The sequence below is a fragment of the Rhipicephalus sanguineus genome, chromosome 7, assembly GCF_013339695.2.
Source record: "Rhipicephalus sanguineus isolate Rsan-2018 chromosome 7, BIME_Rsan_1.4, whole genome shotgun sequence".
Lineage (NCBI taxonomy): Eukaryota > Metazoa > Arthropoda > Arachnida > Ixodida > Ixodidae > Rhipicephalus > Rhipicephalus sanguineus.
The window spans coordinates 106,085,829-106,104,813 of record NC_051182.1 but is presented as its reverse complement, the minus strand read 5'-3'; the positions used below and the strand labels follow the sequence as shown (position 1 = coordinate 106,104,813).

Here is an 18,985-nt window from a genome sequence, read left to right as displayed (position 1 = left end):
AAAGATCTGCACCGAGTTTAACATTATTTCGTGCTGAATGCGTCACAGGGCGAGAAAAACAAAAGGCGAGCCTCAAACGTGCGATGCCGGTGTTTATCACTGGATTATTCGCGACGGTTCACAGAAGTCTTTCTCAATTATTGGTTAAGTCTGACCAGAAATCATTGTTTTCCGCCCATGTGTTGGCTTCCTTATTTTAGTGGGCCAGTGGTGAGTAGTTGGGCTTGCCCATTCTTTATGGCACATATGCGATATTAGTTCTTGCGCACGTAGAACGAACGAATTGTGGTTTCTCCTGTCCATATACAGGTTCCCTGTAAAAAACAAGCATAAAAAATACGTAGGACACAGTATGACATGTTCACCGCGTTGAGCACCCGTGTGCGTAATCTTCCTGCGAGATACTTGTTTTTTTATCCCTTCACGTCGCTAAAACGATCAACGTTGTCGAAAACCAACTAAAACCTGTAGAGAAGCGATCCGCCTCTCTTGCGATATACATCAGCGTTGATAGTTATTGTAAATTAGTGTTGGGATTCATGGAAACTCATGACGATCCTTTCGAGATGATTTTGTTTTTCTTCAGGCTCACATGATTTATCGATGCGGGGTGTTTATCGTCGCCTCGTAACTCTGAAGCGGTTCCCCACACCGTTGTGAAGGACTCTGGGTGGGACCTGATGACGTTGGTGCTTGGCATTCCGCACTCTAATTATTAAGTTTACTTTTGCATGCATAAAAAATAAGTCCAGACATGAGAAAGAGCTAAGTCGCGACTGAAACCCGAAGGCGTACGACGTCTCCAGATCTTGTAGAGTGTTGCAGTTTAAAGGCAAAACTGTCGCAAGTTAGCCGGCGCGATTTCATGTGTGCACTGTGCATTCCACAGTTTTGTGCGGGATGCGCTAGCCTTTTTTACGTTCCATCTTGCGCAGCGTGGTCCTCAACTCTATCTCCAGTTTGTTATCCTCAAACTTTTAGCCCCATTAGTTTGAAGTGGAACCATGCAATGGCTATATAATTTTCGTTCTAAGGACATAATAATATCTGGGGTTTAACGTCCCAAAACCATGATATGATTATGAGGGACGTCGTAGTGGAGGGCTCCGGCAACTTCGACCACCTGGACAGCTAAGCACAGCCAGCGAGTTTTCGTGTTATGATGTGGTAATGCCTGCCGGATTCACTCCAGCTCGTCCTTATCCTCCTACGAATTCCATTTTTACGAGTAGGCTCCTCTGTTGATAGACCTATATATATATATATATATATTATATATATATATATATATATATATATATATATATATATATATATATATGTATATATATATATATATATATATATATATATATATATATGTATGTATATATATATATATATATATATATATATATATATATATATATATATATATATATGTATATATATATATATATATATGTATATATATATATATATATATATATATATATATATATATATATATATTAGATGCGAAGTATCTTATGGCGGAGTTCAATCCGGTGGTGGCGCATACCCTCTCCCCACACCTCCTCTCCAATTCCCCTCTCCCCTTACCCTCTCCACATGCCCTCCCCTTACCCCCTCTCCACATCCCCTCTCCTCTTCCCCTCTCTCCTCCCCCTTTCCACTCTTGCTCTGAAACGCGGGCTAGACATGCCGAAATTCTCTCCTGCGCAACGCGGCGATGAGCACCAGCGCATGCGCGTCCCCTCCCCCTCTCTCCCCTCTCCTACGCTTCCCCCCTCTCGCACGCCTGTCGACCGCGTTCCCCGCTCGCCCTGTGAGAATTAACGTCCAGGCTAGAGGGAAGACAAGACGCGCGTAGCGTCCCTCTTCGCGTTCCACGACGCGAGGTCCGTAGCATGCCCAACGAACGCCAACGGAACGCGATCGTGCAAGTGCTCCGGCTTCGCATCGCCTCATGGTCCCCTTTAGCGGGAAATGGTGTAATTTTTTATTATGTTACAGACTCCAAGGTCATCTAGCCCGCCAGTGCACTTAGCGATTTTCATGTATTGCTGCTGTTTGACCTTAATAGAAGTCTTGCACTCACAGCCAGTGCAAGAGAGCTATTTCTCTGCTAGTTAACACACGCTTTCATATACGCTGACTCCAGTTATAAACATTAGGTTTTGGTTTCCACTACATTGTTAGACGCAGGTCGTTGAAGAGTTTCTTTGCTTTGGGAAACGACACCGCTGCCTCTTTCTGCCATGGCTCCAACCGTGCTTGATGGGTGTAAACATAGCATGCCATGCCACGTAGGACAAACGAGCAAGCGAAATCTAGGGCGCATTATCTCCTATTGTACTTGTTTCCCCAATGACGTAGAAATCGAGACTCGTGTAGTTCCGAGCTTTCCGGTTATTATCGTAGCCTAACCGAGGCTAGTGTGCGGTGTAGCTGCAGTTGCAGCAATCGGGAGCACGGCTGTCCCCACAATATGAAATATCTTTTGTAGCAGTAGTCAGTATGGCTGCGAAGTAAATAATTCACCTAGCAATCTGTGCGCCAGCTGGTTCGGCCATTTGCGGGCCATTGGATATTCTATCGTTTTACAGCGAAAGCTGTTATGAGATCATTTCACCGGCCGTTTTTGGTGCCGTAGTTTTCCGCCGCCGCCGCCGGTGTCCGTAACCACTATCGCCCGAAATAAGAAAAAAAAAACGAAATAAGAAAAAATTTCCAGGATGGAACGGGGTTCGAACCTGGGCCCTCTGCGTGGGAGCCCAATGTTCTACCTCTGAGCCATGCCGGTGCTTGAACCTGCGTTGCAAAATGACCCTATACATGCTTCATGTCGCGAAGGAACCACAATAACATGTGTAATGTAGTGTGGTAGAAGAGAAAATAACAACCAGGCGTCACACAACGCGAATTCTGTAACCAGGCGTCACACAATGTGAATTGCGCAACGAGTGGGCTGTTGGATGCTTCCAACCCATTATAAGGGGCTCTGCAATAATTCTTCATGGTCATCAGGCACAACACCAACAAAGTGCGCATAATGCCTTACATGTTTTCAGCGGGTACCACGGCTCTCTGTTGAATGACGAAAAATGGCATAGTGGCTGTTTCCCTACTTCACAGAAATTATGATGAGTCATAGCGTAGTGGGTTCCTCGCAAGTGCACTTGCATTGGTTGCCAAGGAAGCCCATAAGCCCATCATCCATTTCCTCAGGGTCTCAATGAAGTTCTTCCCTCCTCTCTCTGTCTCTCTTTCTCACGTCAACGTATGTTATATAGCATGGTGGGAAAGTGAAATAGCGACCGGGCGTCACATAATGCGAATTACGTAACTGGTGAGCCGTTTAAAGCTTCCAACCCATTACAAGGGCTGAGCCACGATTCTTCATCGTCATCAGTCGTCACGTAAACAAAGTGCACATAATGCCTTACATATGTGTAGCTGAAACCTCGCTTCTGCGCACAATGAAGAATAATGGCGTTGTAGGCGCTTCCCAACTTCACAAATATTTTGATTTATAGCGTAGTGGGTACTTTGCTAGTGTTGTTGTATTAGTAGCCCCAAGAGAGTTTACGACGGGCTCTAGAAATGCCGCTCTTCCAGCTTTCGCTGTGACTGTGCTGCGCTTTCCGCGCAGGCCTGGCGTTTTTTATCTTATCACACCCCACTTTCAGATCCCTGAAGGGCCGCTCTTATACACAAGCCATGGGCAGCCAGACAAAAAGACAATAGACAATGATGCCCGCTCTTTACTTCAAGTTGAAAACCGAGCACCGCTTCTTCGGATTCATGGCGGTCCCGTTGGCGCACTTGAAGGCCTTGGCGAACTCCGGGTAGTTGGCCAGCGCCGTGTTGAGTCTGATCTTTGCCGGGGGCCACGGTGCTTGCGCCAGGACGGCGGCGGTGTCTTCGTGCGGTTCGCAGAGCGTCTGGCCGTACATGAGGAAGAACAGCTGATCGGCGTCCACGTCCGGAAGGCTGGCCAGCGACATCTCCAGCCTCTTGTAGTTGATGACCTCGATCTTGTGGATGTACAGAGATGTCTTGAAGGCCTTGTGAAGCACTGGCACGAGGGCGTTGTCCGCGGCCACAGTCCTCAAGACGCGGCGTCCGTTGACCTTTGTGTTGTTGACAGCCTGGAAACACGCAGTAGGGTTACCATGAAACCGACACAAAAGTAAAAAAAAAAACATTGAAAGAACCAAATCAGTACCCAGTGTGTTATAGATGGTATAATAGTTAATGTTAGTCAAACTTGTTTGATGTCAAGCAAATATTTCTTATGCCTGTACTTAGTACGTGATAATTGTGTTGGTTGCGGAGGATTAGCGCACACTGTATTGCCTGTGCAATAGTGTATTGTACTAACTTTTCTAATTCCTTTCTCTGTTAAAGCTTGGAACATGTTGGCTGGGGCATCCCGTATACTTTGGCGCGAAGGATTGAACCACACCCTCGATCGTCTGTTTAGCTTAAGTGACGACAGATTACGTACAAGTAAGGCCAGGGTACGTGTTCAGAAACCAACATTATCTTTTTTTGTTCTTTTTGCTCTCCTCATAATTTATGCTCTTAGCGTTATTTATAAGGAAATCAGGCCAGTAGTCACAGGAAACGTTATAGTTAACCTCGCCCGGTTTTACCATTATGTGAACTTTGGCGCGTTATGTGTGCAACAATAAGTAAAAGAAGATAACGGCGTGTTTGGCTTGCAAAAAAAAAAACTGCGGCAGATCCCATGCGTTGTGGGAATCACTTTCATGCGTAGACCTTGGGGAGTAGCTTCGTATGCCGCATTCTTCCGCTTCACAACGCTATTGACGTTAAGTCCATAGCGTTGTGAAAAAAAAATTCAGTTTTTTCTTAGACATCTCTTTATGCCCGTTGTGTAAAACTTGGATTTATGTGTAACCATATGCCCACTTGCTATGGTCTCGACATGAGACTGGCCGTATTGTAAATAAATAAATAAATAAATAAATAAATAAATAAATAAATAAGTGTGGCACCATTCACAATGGCTGAAGACAGTGTGGCATTCGAACGCCAGCTGTTGGACATGAGCTGTGAAGCGAAAATTGGAAGACGCGGCCATTCGAAAAGACGAAAAACACGACGGAATCCTTCTTATCTTATTGTGTCGTGTTCTACTAATTAGCTGACCATAAATCCTCCTCTTTCATTTTCCTGCGCTGCCCTTTGACGTTTCGGTAAGGGCCGGAACAACTGGTATCGCCAGAACGAAAGCATGCGAGATCAAGCAACGTTTCGCTACATAAGAGCGCCTACTTTTGGGCGAGTTGGTTTTGCATAGCAGAACACTCTCAAGCGCACACAAACATGCACAGAGGGAGGCGGCGACAATAGAAGCGCTTTGTGTTGCCATCACCTTCCTCTATCCTTGTTCGTGTTCTTGCGTAGAAGAACACTCTGAAGCGCACACAAACAAAGACAGAGGGAGGTGATGGCAACACAAAGCGCTTGTATTGTCACCACCTCCCTCTGTCCTTGTTAGTGTTTTTGCATAGCCGAACACTGTCAAGCTCACAAAAACAAGGACATAGGGACGCGATGACAATACAAGTGCTTTGTATTGTCATCCCCTCCCTCTGTCCTTGTTTGTGTTTTTGCATAGCAGAACACTGCCAAGTTCACACAAACAAGGACAGAGGGACGTGATGACAATGCAAACTTTCTGTCTTGTCATCGCCTCTTTCTGTCCTTGTTTGTGTGCGCTCAAGAGTGTCCTGTTTCGCTACTTTACCGCTAGAGGACGGGAGCATTAGCCGTGGCAGCGTGACAAAAACAAATTATCTTAGAACAGGGGGAGAAGTTCGCCTTTGTTGGTAAGAAATTAAATTATATTTGGCGTAAAGCAACAAAAGAACGGAAAGGGAGGACACAACACGTAGCGCACGTGTTGTGTCCTGCCTTGTGCACCTTGTGTTGCTTTGCGCTAATTATCGTTTCTTATCCTAGATGTCCTCCTTCCTACCTTCGAACCGTACTGCTTCTCGAGGCAAGCCGTTGCCGATCTTTTGCCGTGCTCGTCCTGATCAGCCGCTCCCACTGAGAAGAGGGTTCTCTCGTGGAACGCCCTATACAAGAACTGCACCATGGCGCCTCCGAGGCTCGTGGACTCCAGGAAGAACTCCTTGTCGCTCTTGAGCTTCATGTGGCCGATCGAGACGGGAACGACGAGCTTGTTCGTGTCCGGGTCGAAGTCCCAGCGAACGTTCAGCTGGTTGTCCTGGATCTTACCTCCGGACGCGACCACGACTCGAAGCCAAGACTGCGTCATGGATCCAAGTCCCTTGACGTAGTTGAAGGCGATCTCCTTGTCCGGTCTCGTGGCGTCGCTGTAGTAGTACCGATTGACGTCCTTGATGATGCGGAAGTACTTGGCCTTCGCCTTCTTCATGGCCTCCTCCACCCTGTTCGTGGCGTTGGACGTGGGCTGGGCTTCTGTGATGACGTTCCTGTCAGCATGGATGACTTAGGCTTAAGACAGTGCGACAACGCACCAGCCAGGTATAAACGCAGCTTTATTGAGAATGAAAAGGCAAGCACTTCAAGAAAAGTATAGGGGGACGTTATTTGTAGTAATTGCGATATAAATGAGAAGAAAGTAAAATGGGTGAAAAGACAACTCAACTTGCCGCCGGCAGGGAACGAACCCGCAACCTTCGAATAGCCCGTGCGATGCTCTACCAATTGACAAGATGTACTTTTGGACACGTAACACAAGGTTACGTGTCCTTCTCCACGTCTGGTCTCTTTTCGCCGGCGCTGTTATACTGCGACTACCAATTGAGCTACGGCGGCGGTCGTCCTCCTGTACACTTTGTACAGGAGGACGACCGCCTGCGATTTGCGAAAATGCCTTTTTTTCTAGGGTGTGAAGGTGTTAGTTGTTGACTCTTGAAAAGTACCTTAAGGTTTTAAAGTGGTTTACTGTGTAGGTAGCAAATACGAGCTTTCGAATAAGCCGAGTTTTATTCTACAATTTACTTGGGGAAAGAAGGGTCCCGCGCCAGGTTTGGATTTGCAAGGACCGTAAGCGCGGTGCGTAGATCACTCGGTGACGATCACGTCGGCAAAGTATAAAAAGACTGTAGCGCGATAGGTGTAGAAGATTCCAAGAAAAGATCGCGTGGCGTTTTTGCGGTGCCCCGCTTTGAGATGGAGTGAAATTCACACGAACGCATGCCCTCCGTAACAGGTGCTCCTTTGAACGTCGTTGGCCATGGCTAACTGCGGAGGTCGTATAGCAGGTACTTGAGATACGCCGACAAGCTAGACCGAAAAACTTGTATGTAATTCACATGTGGCGTACTCGAGTTATAAGCCAATGATAGTTAACCTTAGCAGCCATTCAGCGAACAATAAGCATAATTCTATAAATCAGCTAAGACCAGCGGACAGTACTTAACGCTAATAAGCACTTGCAGTGTGCAAGTAACTATGACATGCTTGAGACTAACAGCACGGAAACGACAAGGACGAAGAAGAGTAGCTAACACGACAGACAAAATGACAAAAATATATTTTTGTAATTTTTTTGCTGTTTTTTACATCCTGCTCTAATTACATTTCGGTTTGTTTCTGCAATAAACTTCACTTGAAAGTCAGCGCCTTGTCTGTCGTGTCAGTTAATCTCCGTCCATGTTTCCGCGCTCTTAGTTCTAGGCATGAACAACCAACTTGCCCAAAGATCTGCTCTCCTAAATATGACTGTCGAATGTACATAATTTCCAGAGACGATTAAATAAAACTAGCGGACAACCCAATGCGAAGGAGCCCTTGTATGCAAGTGAATATGGCAGTTGAATACACACATAATTTTCTGAGACGATCCCTTAGATTGCGCGTCCATCTCAATGGGCCCCTACTTTTTTGTCAACAAACTGACATCGTACTCCGTTACTGTAGGGGAATGGAAGAGGCCACGAGACTCATTGCTTTAGACGAAAACGGACTCATCATCAAGTGTGACGCATTGAAAAACAAAGGGAACGTACGCCGCCTGCGGCTGCTAGCCGAGGCAAAGGGGGAGTCTCAAACGTTGCCTTTCCATCCTTAAGGGACACTAAAGAAGCAATGAATCGGTTTAGATCAATAAATTGTGTTCTGAGAACTCTTATGTCGTTAATTTCGTCATGATAGCTTTATTAATAGAGGAGAAAATGAAATTCAAGGTGTCATTCTTGAATTTCGCGCCGAAATATCCCGGCGTGACGTCACGGATTTCAAAGTTTTTATAGTATTTTGGTGTGATATGCAATATCACACTAATTTGGTCCCAATTGCAAGCCCTCCCCGCACCCGCCGTGGTGGTCGAGTGGTTATGGTGCTCGACTGCTGACCCAAAGGTCACGCGAGCGACTCCCAGCCGTGGCGGCAGCTTTTCGATGGAGGCATAATGCTAGAGGCCCATGTGCTTAGATTTAGGTGCACGTTAAAGTACCCCAGAAATTTCCGGAGCCGTTCACTACGGCGTCTCATGGCCCTATCGCGATTTTGGGGCGTGGAGCCCCAGTAATTATTATTATTAAGCCTTCCCCGCCCCAGCCGTAATTTTATTTGAAGCTTTTAACACTATACACACAATACAGAGCATTCGTCTCACCTGTAGGACATCCTCACGATTACTTCCTTCTCGCCAGCGCTGACGAACACCGACAGGAGCTGCGTGTCGTTGAACTCCTTGAGGAAAGCGTACCGGTAGAGCTTGTACGTGGCCAGCGTGCAGAGTTTCTCGCTGTCTTCCTTGTCGGGACCGTCGGCGAGCTTGCGGAACGGCATGAGCGCCATGGCTGCCCTGAGCTTGAGGAACGAACGCACGTCCTTCTTCGAGACCTTGCCGAAGACCTTGACCACGTGCCTCACGTACGCCGGAGACTTGACGATGACGCAGGAGTCGGCCTTGACCGAAACGACTCCAGTGAGGAAGTTCCTCAGGTACGTCGTCCAGTCGAAGGCCGAGCTGCCGTTGCCGACCTCCGAAGCCGGGATGTCGCCGTACTCGTGCAGGTGGTAGTACCGCTCGCCCTGGGGTCCAGAGTACTTCTGCAGTAGGGCTTCCACTTTGACCGCGGAGTCGACAAGGTCGTTCACATTGGCGGGCACGTCTCCCGTGTGACCCAAGAGGTTCGCCGCGAACTGTCGGAACGACGTCGTGAACGCGTGCGGCACGGAGAAGATGCGGTCTGCGCCGTTGCCGTCGGGTTTCGTGAGGACCACGCACGTGCGGCGTGAAGCCTCGAGCACGCTGACGTGAACGATGGGGAAGACCTCGAGGACCCTCGAGAACGTGGCCAGCATGCTCTCAACTCCCGCCAAGTCTCCCACTAGGTCGAGGTACTTCCAGACGTGGGCCAGTTGGGACCTCCAGGAGGACAAGTCCAGCCGACTAGTCTTGCAGGCGGAAAAGAAGTGGGTGATCTTTTTCGACATCGTGGTCCTGGAGAAGAAGCCTAGGTTCTCGTACTTCCGAATGACCTCCCGGGCTTCGCGCAGGTAGTGGGCCACGGCGTGGTCGTACACGTTCGTCCGCGCCCGGTCGCTCGAGCAGACGTACTCGTAGAAGTCCGCGCAAGGGTTGAGAGTCCAGGCGACGTTCTTCCTCAGGTCCTCGGCCGTGGCTCGGCACGCGCTCGACTCACACTCGAAGTAGAGGGGCAGATGCCTCGTCTGCCAGGGGTTGTCGCGAGGTGGCTTGAGGTCCAGCAGCGACGGCAGCGGCTCCGGGCGGTGGCGGTTGCGGACCGCGATGGTGGCGGTGACGACGATGGCCGACGCGCCCGAGACGAGGAGGGCCGTGGCGATGAGGTCCCGTCGGGACATTCGGAAGGCGGTCGGAAGGGCCGCCGAACGTCGCGACGCCGAGCCGGGTCCACTCGTCGAGCCCATGTTCTCGGACTGCGACGACTGCTGGTGCATCCTGCTGGCCGCCCTTCCGCTGGAACCGGACGCTGCTTCTTCTGTGCTGGCGCCTTAGGGCGTGGCCACGGGCGCTCGAGCGCTCGAGAATTCGCCTGTTGGGGATGATGATGTTCGTGCACCGCATAATGTGCATTGACGAAGGCGAGAGCCAAAAATCAGGTTTGCTGAAATTTCAGTAGTAGTAGTAGTAGTAGTAGTAATAATAATAATAATAATAATAATAATATATAATGAATAATAATAGTACAGACGTAATAAAAAAGTAATAATAATACAATTAGTGTAGCCTGCACTGCACACGCAAAGCTAAAGAGACAGCAGAGCTGATGGGCAGCCCTGCCTTTTGCTGCTGTGGAAGTTTTGCAAATTTTCAATTTCTTTCTTCTTGTATCTGTTTTTTCTGTCTTTTTTCTCTTTTGATTTCAATTTTCTATTTCTCTCACTCTTTCTCGCTCTTTCTATCTTTATCCCGCCACGTTGGTCTAGTGGTTGTGGCGCTCGTCTGCTGACCCGAAGGTCGCGGGATCGTATCCCGGCCACGGCGGCTGCATTTTCGATGGAGGCGAAAATGTTTGAGGCCCGTGTACTTAGATTTAGGTGCACGTTAAAGAACGCCAGGTGGCCAAAATTTCCGGAGCCCTCCACTACGGCGTCTCTCATAATCATATCGTGGTTTTGGGACGTTAAACCCCAGATATTATATTATTATTATTTCTATCTTTATTCCTATTTCATCCATTTCTCTCTCTCTTATTCTCGCCTGCGTCCTCCCTCTTTCTATCCTTTTCACCCTCCCCCTCTCTCACTCTATTTCTTTCTCTCTTTTTTCTTTCATTCTCTCTCTTTCTCTGTCCGCCGCGGTAGTGTAGCGGTTACGGCGCTCGGCTGCTGACCCGAAGCTCGTGGGTTCGATCCCGGCCGCGGAGGTCGCATTTCGATGGCGGCTAAAATGCTAGAGGCCCGTGTGCTGTGCGATGTCAGTGCACGTTAAAAAACACCGGGTGGTCGAAATTTCCGGAGCCCTCCACTGCGGCGTGCCGCATAAAATCATATCGTATTTTTGGCCCGTAAGACCCCAGATATCATTACATTTTTTCTTTCTGCATTTCTATCTCTCTCTAATTCTGTGCTACGTTTTACTCTCTCCCCTGCTCCTTTCTCTCCTCCCCACCATCATATCTCTCCTCCTCACGCTCACTGCCTTTTCCAACCCCCTTGCTACACTATACTATACAAGGCCATGCGGTGTCCCGCTAGCGTGCCTGGGTAGCCGAGTAGTGAGCAAGGTAGCCTTCGGGTCGAGGGTAGGCGGGTTAGAATCCCGCCTCGTGAAGAATTCTTTTCGGCAAGAATTTCGATCTCTCATCCGCAAGGGTTATTACAGGCCACGCCGGAGATATCGGCGCACGTGTTCTGAGAGCGAAGCCGAAGAGGACGAAGATGAAGAAGAGGAGATGAAGAAGAGGCGTGCTGGTGCATGATGATGATCATTTCTGTTTCCGACACACAAATGGCGGCGAGCTTGTGCAGGTTCGCTGTCAATAATAACAACAACAACAACAACAACACAACAACAATAATAATAATAATAATAATAATAATAATAATAATAATAATAATAATAATAATAATAATAATAATAATAATAATAATGGGACTACATTAATAGAATCAGAAGTCACTCCCTTCACACATTCCGTCCCCCTGGTTTCTCTGTCTTTTATATGGTGCCTGCTTGGCCTGGGTAGCAAAGGTGGTGGAGAAGACGGTTGGGGCAAATGCATAGTCTACATTGCAGTATTCTTTGACGATCGTCGTGGACGGCAGCGTCGCGGGTGCCTTTCTCTAACTATGTCGGTATAATCTCGGGGAGACTAGTGTTTCCTCGCCATCTGCTGTAATGTCACCACTTCTGGAATGGGGGGATCACTCCTTCGACGATTCGTGATGAGGTCCAAAGCAGTTAGGGCGCTTCAGGTTGGTAACATTGCAGTGATCAGGTCTGTCAGGGGCGGAGAGAACTGCGAAACACCCGCGTACTTAGAATACTATGGCGTTAAATTATCCCAGGTGGTAAAAACTGACGCCGAATCCGCCACATCGTCAAAGGCAGCGCAAAAAAAAAAAAAACACGAACACAGAAAAGGAGCCCACGTACACGGAGCTTTTTCTTTTTCTCCTTTTCCGTGTCTGTGTTTTTTGCGCTGCCTTTAATGATGCTATCGTATCAACTCGCCCAGCAAGACATCTGGAATCAGCCACTACGGCGTTCCTCATAATCTTCAAGTTGTTTTGGAATATAAAATCTGTGACTTCCTTTTTCGCATCCGACTTATCAAAGGAAACTCGGCAAGAGAAAAAAAAAACTGGCAGGGTCCCTTATACATTCGCGTAAGACGACTGGTTTGCTTGTTTGTTTGTTTGTAGTTTTTCCTTCAAGACTGTGGCACACACCCACTCCGTGGGATTGGCCCAACTTGAAGGCGAAAGACATCTTCTTTTTCTTCTCAGTCAATGTATTGGTCTTCCCCCGCCCCACCTCACAAAAGCTTTGCGCACCTAACGCGGTTTTGCATTGCCTCCGTGATCGGCCCAACTTTGACCAAACCACGATATCATGTGGTCCGTTACGTCACATTATGCGACATTTTTGGTGGCGTCATGATGCCGTCACTAATTTGAGTGATCGGTGATGTCGAGAGGACGTCATATGGTGACGTTATCAAGTGATGATTTTTTGCATCAGTCGTGCTGATGCCGACGCCGCGGTACAACGGTTGACGCCCACGGTCAATTTACGCGTTTGATGAAGCATCTAGGGCTGTCGCCTTGAAAACGGCAAGAGTGCACCGCAATCACACCACTCCGCAGCCTTACTGCAGTGTTCCCGAGGCCTCAGATAGCAAAAAAAAAAAAAACTGAGCAAAAATTAAACTGAAAATATACCATTCACGTATACCTGCTTGGCACCGTATCTCAAGCTGATTTGCATAGAGATTAAGCCCAGGTGCTTTAAACGCAGGAGTCGAGCGACGAGCACCAGGTTCCTCGGCTGATATCCTCACGGTGACCTCCCTACGCTGCCCGGATTTTGCTTGTGGCTTTCGTTTTAAAGTCGGGAATTCTAGAACGCTGAAACTCCAGATGAGGACGTCCTTGAAGGAACGGACGGTTCTGAATGCCAAGCGGAATATGGAAGGCCCGCTTTATTGAATACCGGGTGAGCGCAGGTGAAGAATGCGACGGCCGCCTACCTGTGCTGACCTTTCACACACGGGATTGAGGTCGCATTCTCGGGAGTTTTCCAAACACGGATTCATAAGGGCGACATCGTTTGTGCTTTGTTGCTACGTGTTATGACTCTTCCTTGTCGGACTTTGCTTGTACACTTCGTCGGGGACTGCGCGGTTCATTATACGATAAAATATCTTGCCTTGTACGGGCTCACACTAGCTTCCTGTAGCCTTCATCGCAAAAAGTAAAAAAAATAAGGCAAGGCATATGCAGCTGCTCAATTTCTCGAGTAATAGCTAATATTAATTCATCGGCGAAACAAATGGAAGTAACGTTTTCATACAACGCTGTTTCGATATTACTGATAGGTCACCCTTAATAGAAAGGTAAGTCTCGCTAGCGGCGCTTCAGAGATGAGTATACAGGGCGGAAATCGCGTAACGATGCTTCATGTAGACAGACGACGCTCTTTTTCATTACACAATGGCGTTGTTCACTTTCTGGCATTACTATAGCGGTCATGGTACATTGTTAGTATAAGCCCATTTTCTGAAACATGAACAGGCACTTTACCCAGAAGGTCAGTGCTTATGGTGTCCACTGTGCGGCGCTGCTTAAGGTCAACATGGCTGGTGCGACCCGTGGGTGTGAACCGGATATTTTTTATGGAAGCGAAATAAGAAAAAAACGAAACAAGCAACGTGTGCCCATGAATTACATACGTTGAAGATTCCCAATCAGCCAACGCCATTTTTTGACGAGCCAAGGCTGATTGGGGCCGAGTGACAGCCAGATACTACGGCATGCCTCACGATGAAATCGTGCATACAGCACCCCAGAATATACTTAACATTTACTTGCTTCCGGAGCACCGTGTGAGTTTCCTATCTACCTGTTTATACAACAAGCGCAGCCTAAACATACCATATACTGTATATACCCAAAACTGCGAAGGAACAAATATATCTTCAGTTACAGAAACAAGAGAAGAGATGTGAACGCATCCGTCATATGCGTAGCTATATCTTTATGAGACGGAGCCTTGATGAACGGAGTTCTAGATTTCATGTGGCAGCAGCTGAGCAGTTCACGTAAGCTCACGACATAAAAAAGTCATGTCATTCTCACATGCAATGCCTTCTTTTGTTTGACCCTGTGCAGTACTGCGGGACGTGTCTCATAGAATTATCTGTCTACAGCCGCTTTACTCTGCGAAGTGCTACTTTCACTCCGGTCTGGCACACTGGAAAAGCCTAAGGCACTCCATCAGGGGCAGTACCAGAGCTCTCGTAAAGAAGTTCCGGACTGCATCACTTGAGGATGTAAAGCTTACTTGTGCTATCATTCTTATCGTTGTGTGCATAATTACCATTTCACGCTCGAGAGCTACCGGAAGTAATTAGCATTGCTTGGATACAATTAGGCACGGCTCTGAAATGGGGAACAACAGCCCGGCCCATAAAAAAAAAGTTAAGCGTGATGGATAAGATAGCGATCGAGCTATTTCACGGGTGCAGCAAACATTGTGATACAAGAGAGCCGAGAGCTTAAGTACAGTACTAAGCCAAATAAAATTGTTTGCCGCATGAGTGTTTCACTTGCTGCCCCTAATGAAAGCGCCACTCTCCACAAAAGAACAAGCGAAGTCTTCAGGCTTGATTTCTACGCGATTTATAGTTTCCTTACGCGGGTGGCGTTTGCGAAACAAGTACCACGCCCGTGGCAGTCGCGCCCTTCTGGAAACAATGCCACCTGCGAAGCAACAACAACAACCACAACAACAAGAATGACAACGAAAGCAGCGATGCTTTAAGATAGAGAAACAATGGCGCAAGAACAATACCTCGAGCATCTTGTTTCGTGCAGGCATTCAAGTGTTCTCAACAATGCCCCCGGGAGCAGAAGGCTTGGAAGAACCCCCTCCCCTCTCCCCCCCCCGCCCCCCCAAAAACAGCAGAAGAGCCCCTGTGAGTCTCGAACAATAGCTGCTTCCAATTCCCGAAAGCTGCGCGAGCTCAGAGTCTGCCTAATTAAACGCGACGGTTTCTCTCAAATACACACTCGAGGTATCGCATCCTGCTGAAAGCTTGTTGTTGTTGTTGTTGTTGTTGTTGTGTTTTTGTAAATAAAAATGACACATTATAACAAACAGTTTTAGTGCCGCACGGGAAAGATTAAAATGCGCCAATTTGTACGTTCAAAAAGAAAATAAATTAAAGCCGCGTCCTTCAACTCTTGTTTCGCTCGCTGGCGTTTCGCGGTAAGTAGCCGGTTGTGCTCGAGGCAATACTTGAGGAAAGTACGACAAACTGATAGAACTGCAGTTGAGGACGCAAAGCGTTCGGAAAATAAACGACTGTACAGTAAATTTGTTCAATGCAGCGTCTTATTTATTGTCCCAAGCATAAAGAAGGAAACGTGATGCTATAAGAATTTTGCAGGAGTGACGTCTGCATTCGAGCAGGGCTGATCTGCGCTGCTAGGAAAGGGTACCATAATAATTGCCATAATACGGCGTGAAGGACTAAGACGAACAGAATACAAAGCACAAGATGGCAGTTACGAAAGAGCGCGCCTTAAAATGTCAGTGAGAACCAACTTGCCCATATGTAGCTAATCTATCCACCACAATCATGCGTACTCACTCCGGTCAGTCTTATTCCGCATGTCCTCGTGTTTTTTCTGAAAAGCAACTCATGCGACTTCCCACGTGCGACATGGTCCTTCTTCGACTGATACTGCTTTGAACGGTGGGTGGCTTCAGCGCGGGCTGTGTATGCGCCTGTGTGTGTACTTCGTGTGCTTATCGTTTGATAATTTTGAGATACCTTCGGCAACTTACATTATTTATTTTTTGTTTCTACTGACACATCTTTTCTTTTGTTGTGCCCGTAGTAACTTGTCTTCCATCGATTTTTCTTTTTTTTTAACAGCTCTTTCAATTCTGTCTTTACTAACAAGAAGGAAGACATTGTGCTTATTCAACTAAGCGTTGGCTGGCTGCCCCTTTCTTGTGGCTTATGGCGTCATACCAGTTGGTGTTCGCACTACATTGGTGTTCGCAGTTGGTGTTCACATTACAGTTGGTGTTCCATTGGTTACAGTTGGTTACATTTGGTTACAGTTGGTTACAGTTGGTGTTCGCATTAGGGAAGGACGAAGATGAGGAATACCAAGAGCCGTAGATTAGGGCTCGTTGTTTTATTTGTGTGTGTTACCTAAAAAACGTATTCAATGTTAATAGTGCCTGAAAACGTACCACTATAGTCCCTACTGTGATAACTGTGACGGCATAGAAACAGTGGAGCACATGTTGCTTGAATGTCCCGCGTACCGCGACGAGAGACAATTATTGTTTGAACGACAAATGAACATGATTTGCCCCGATCCGTTGACGTTATGCGTCGTATTAGTTCCAATGTTCGGCCCTTAAAAGCAGCGACGGGGTTCAGTGTTATTACTCAAATGGCCCTCAGAAATTGGCCTAAACGTAAAGCTTTCAGGATTAAGTATTTCATAAAGAAGGTCTCAAACTTGCCTGACATTCCAGTTGTAAATATTAGTGTCAGGTGCACTCGTACGTTTTATATTTGTTTATATTCTTTCCTTTCTTTATTGATATTTTCTTCCTTCTCTTCTGGAGTCTCTTGATACCCGTCTCCATCCTTATAGAGTAGCATCCGAGCAGTTATATACTAGCCGACTAAAAATCTCCGTTATTCTAATAAAGAGTATCTCTCTCGCTTTCTCTCTCTCACATTGTTTCGTTAGTCTGAATACATAGATCCATGTTGCACATCTGTACGAAACCATAAAGGTTGAATCAATACACAAACGCATCAACGGAACCCAAAAATTCGTAGCACACGCAGCCACTGAAAGCCCGCGCGAAATGCGCCAAGGACGCGGGGAACCTTCTTTCCCGACGGTGCTTACAGAAGACCCCGCAGCTATTTTATACGCACAGGGGTCTGCACCCGCATCGTTCGTCGCCACAATATGCATGCCACCGGAGCACAACGTCTGCGGCATCCCCTCGCTTCCCGACGCCGACGCCTTCCGCAACCCTTCACGCCCGACTCTCCCCTTAAATCACGGCCGCGAGAGGGAGCGAGAGAGAGAGAGGGCTAGAAACCTTCTTCCCTCAGTGAGAAAGGGAAAACGGGATGCACGGCGCGGAGAGTGGGGAACAAAAAAAATAAAAATCGGGAATAAGCGGCGGCATGCGGCAACCCTGTGAAAGGCGGCGGCGGCGGGGCCGCGAACTCGCATTAGAGCCGAGAACGCGTGACTCGTAAATAAAACCGATGCACCGGAACGAATAGCAGTATAGCGCGGGCCCGAAGACGACGGCGGCGGCAGAGGGCGCGCGAATCGCCGCCGGGGTGGAGTTATATGCGCGTCATTGGAGTGGAGTGGCGGTACTAGGCGTGAAATGAGGTGAAGAGGCTGTTCTCACGATTTATATCACGGAATGACTGTAAAAAATGGATATATCTGGGGTTTTGCGTGTCAAAACCACGATGTGGTTATGAGGAACGCCGTAGTAGAGGGCTCCGGGAATTTCGACCATATGGTGTTTTTTAATGGACACGGGCATCGCAGACTACAAGGTCCTGTACCGATTCCTCTTCCTTGAAATGCAACCGCCGCCGCCGGGATCGAACCCGCGACTTTAAGGTCAGCAACCGAGCACCGTGAACTCTGAACCACCGAGGCGGGCGCTGGCGAAAAGGACACTGGCAGTGGAATCGTTTAGCAGAACGATGGGTAACCCTACACGGGAATCGGTTAGCTAATCACAACCGTCTCGACTCGTAGCGGTGTACGTACATTAACGCAACTTGATTTGCCTTTCTTTGTCTATGGCGTAAACGAAAGAAAACAGAGCAGATAGTACGAAACATAAATTTAAGCTGGGAACAATAAACATATGCGTAAATATCTGTGCGCCAGGATAAGACGACACGCTATTGCATTAGGATTGAAAGATAACTACGTTTAGCGGCAAAACTGAGGTATTCCTGTTGTTCACTGGTGCTGCTAGGCGTTCATTTCCACGTCGGTGCGCCCTGCGCTATAAGTTGCACACCGCTACTACCTTGTTAATAATTATTTCACAAAACCACGTAACATAAAATGGGTCGTAAACTGGGAAGTTGTATATCCGAGTACCTCCCCAAATATACCATGGAGGACCATGGTGTAGCCATCGGTATGCCATGGAGGTTTATATTCATGGATGCGCCGTAATGTGTCAGTACCAGCGATAACCGATCCTCATAGAAGCTGGAAGTGAAGTGAAAACGTGGGCACGTCCGCTCCGTATACAAAATATCTCCCGGTGCAAGCCTCGTGCGCGCTTTTTCTACATAGGCAGGAGGCAGTCCGCGCCTCCTGTGGGAAGCGCAATCACCGTCTATGCTGAAAAGAAATTACAACGACAAAGAAGGAAAGGAGAGGCAGCAGCTTCTATGAGCGTCCCGCCAGGAATGCCGTAATTAGCTAATTAATAAAGTGCTCCCCAGACGAGAGAGAGAAAAGGGGCTATGTGGTACGACCGTGGAGACCGAAACAACGAAATGCACGCTGCGAGAGAGAATTAAGGGGGTGGGTAGAAAAGGAACAGTGGTATATGCGATGGCACGGTGAAAACCAGCGCGAGCGAAGATAAGGCACTGGGAAAATCGACTCGGGTTATGAGAGAACACGACGCGCTTTCCAGACACCAGACGCCCGTGATAGGACAGTGTCTCGCGTGCGAAAAGGAAAGTGTTTCCAGTCGCCCAAACGCGAGAGTGCTTACAGC

The 18,985-nt window shown here is 47.7% G+C and overlaps 1 protein-coding gene across 1 annotated transcript; it reads right to left on the bottom strand.

The window, feature by feature from the left end:
- Positions 1–3,736: 3,736 nt before the first annotated feature.
- On the bottom strand, positions 3,737–10,024 carry LOC119399701 (neprilysin-1). The gene is made up of 3 exons (XM_037666532.2): positions 8,627–10,024; positions 5,993–6,476; positions 3,737–4,133 (listed from the first exon to the last, which is right to left on the bottom strand). Exons 1-3 carry the CDS (start codon positions 9,937–9,939, stop codon positions 3,747–3,749), a joined length of 2,184 nt encoding a protein of 727 aa, XP_037522460.1. The 5' UTR covers positions 9,940–10,024; the 3' UTR covers positions 3,737–3,746.
- Positions 10,025–18,985: the final 8,961 nt, after the last annotated feature.

Bases quoted from the DNA above. Each gene is read 5' to 3' on its own strand.
- LOC119399701 (XM_037666532.2), bottom strand. From the start codon at position 9,939: ATGCACCAGCAGTCGTCGCAGTCCGAGAACATGGGCTCGACGAGTGGA. The intron at 6,477-8,626 runs GTGAGACGAATG...CCATGCTGACAG, and splicing joins ATCGTGAGGATGTCCTACAG to GAACGTCATCACAGAAGCCC. The intron at 4,134-5,992 runs GTAGGAAGGAGG...GCGTGTTTCCAG, and splicing joins AGAAGCAGTACGGTTCGAAG to GCTGTCAACAACACAAAGGT.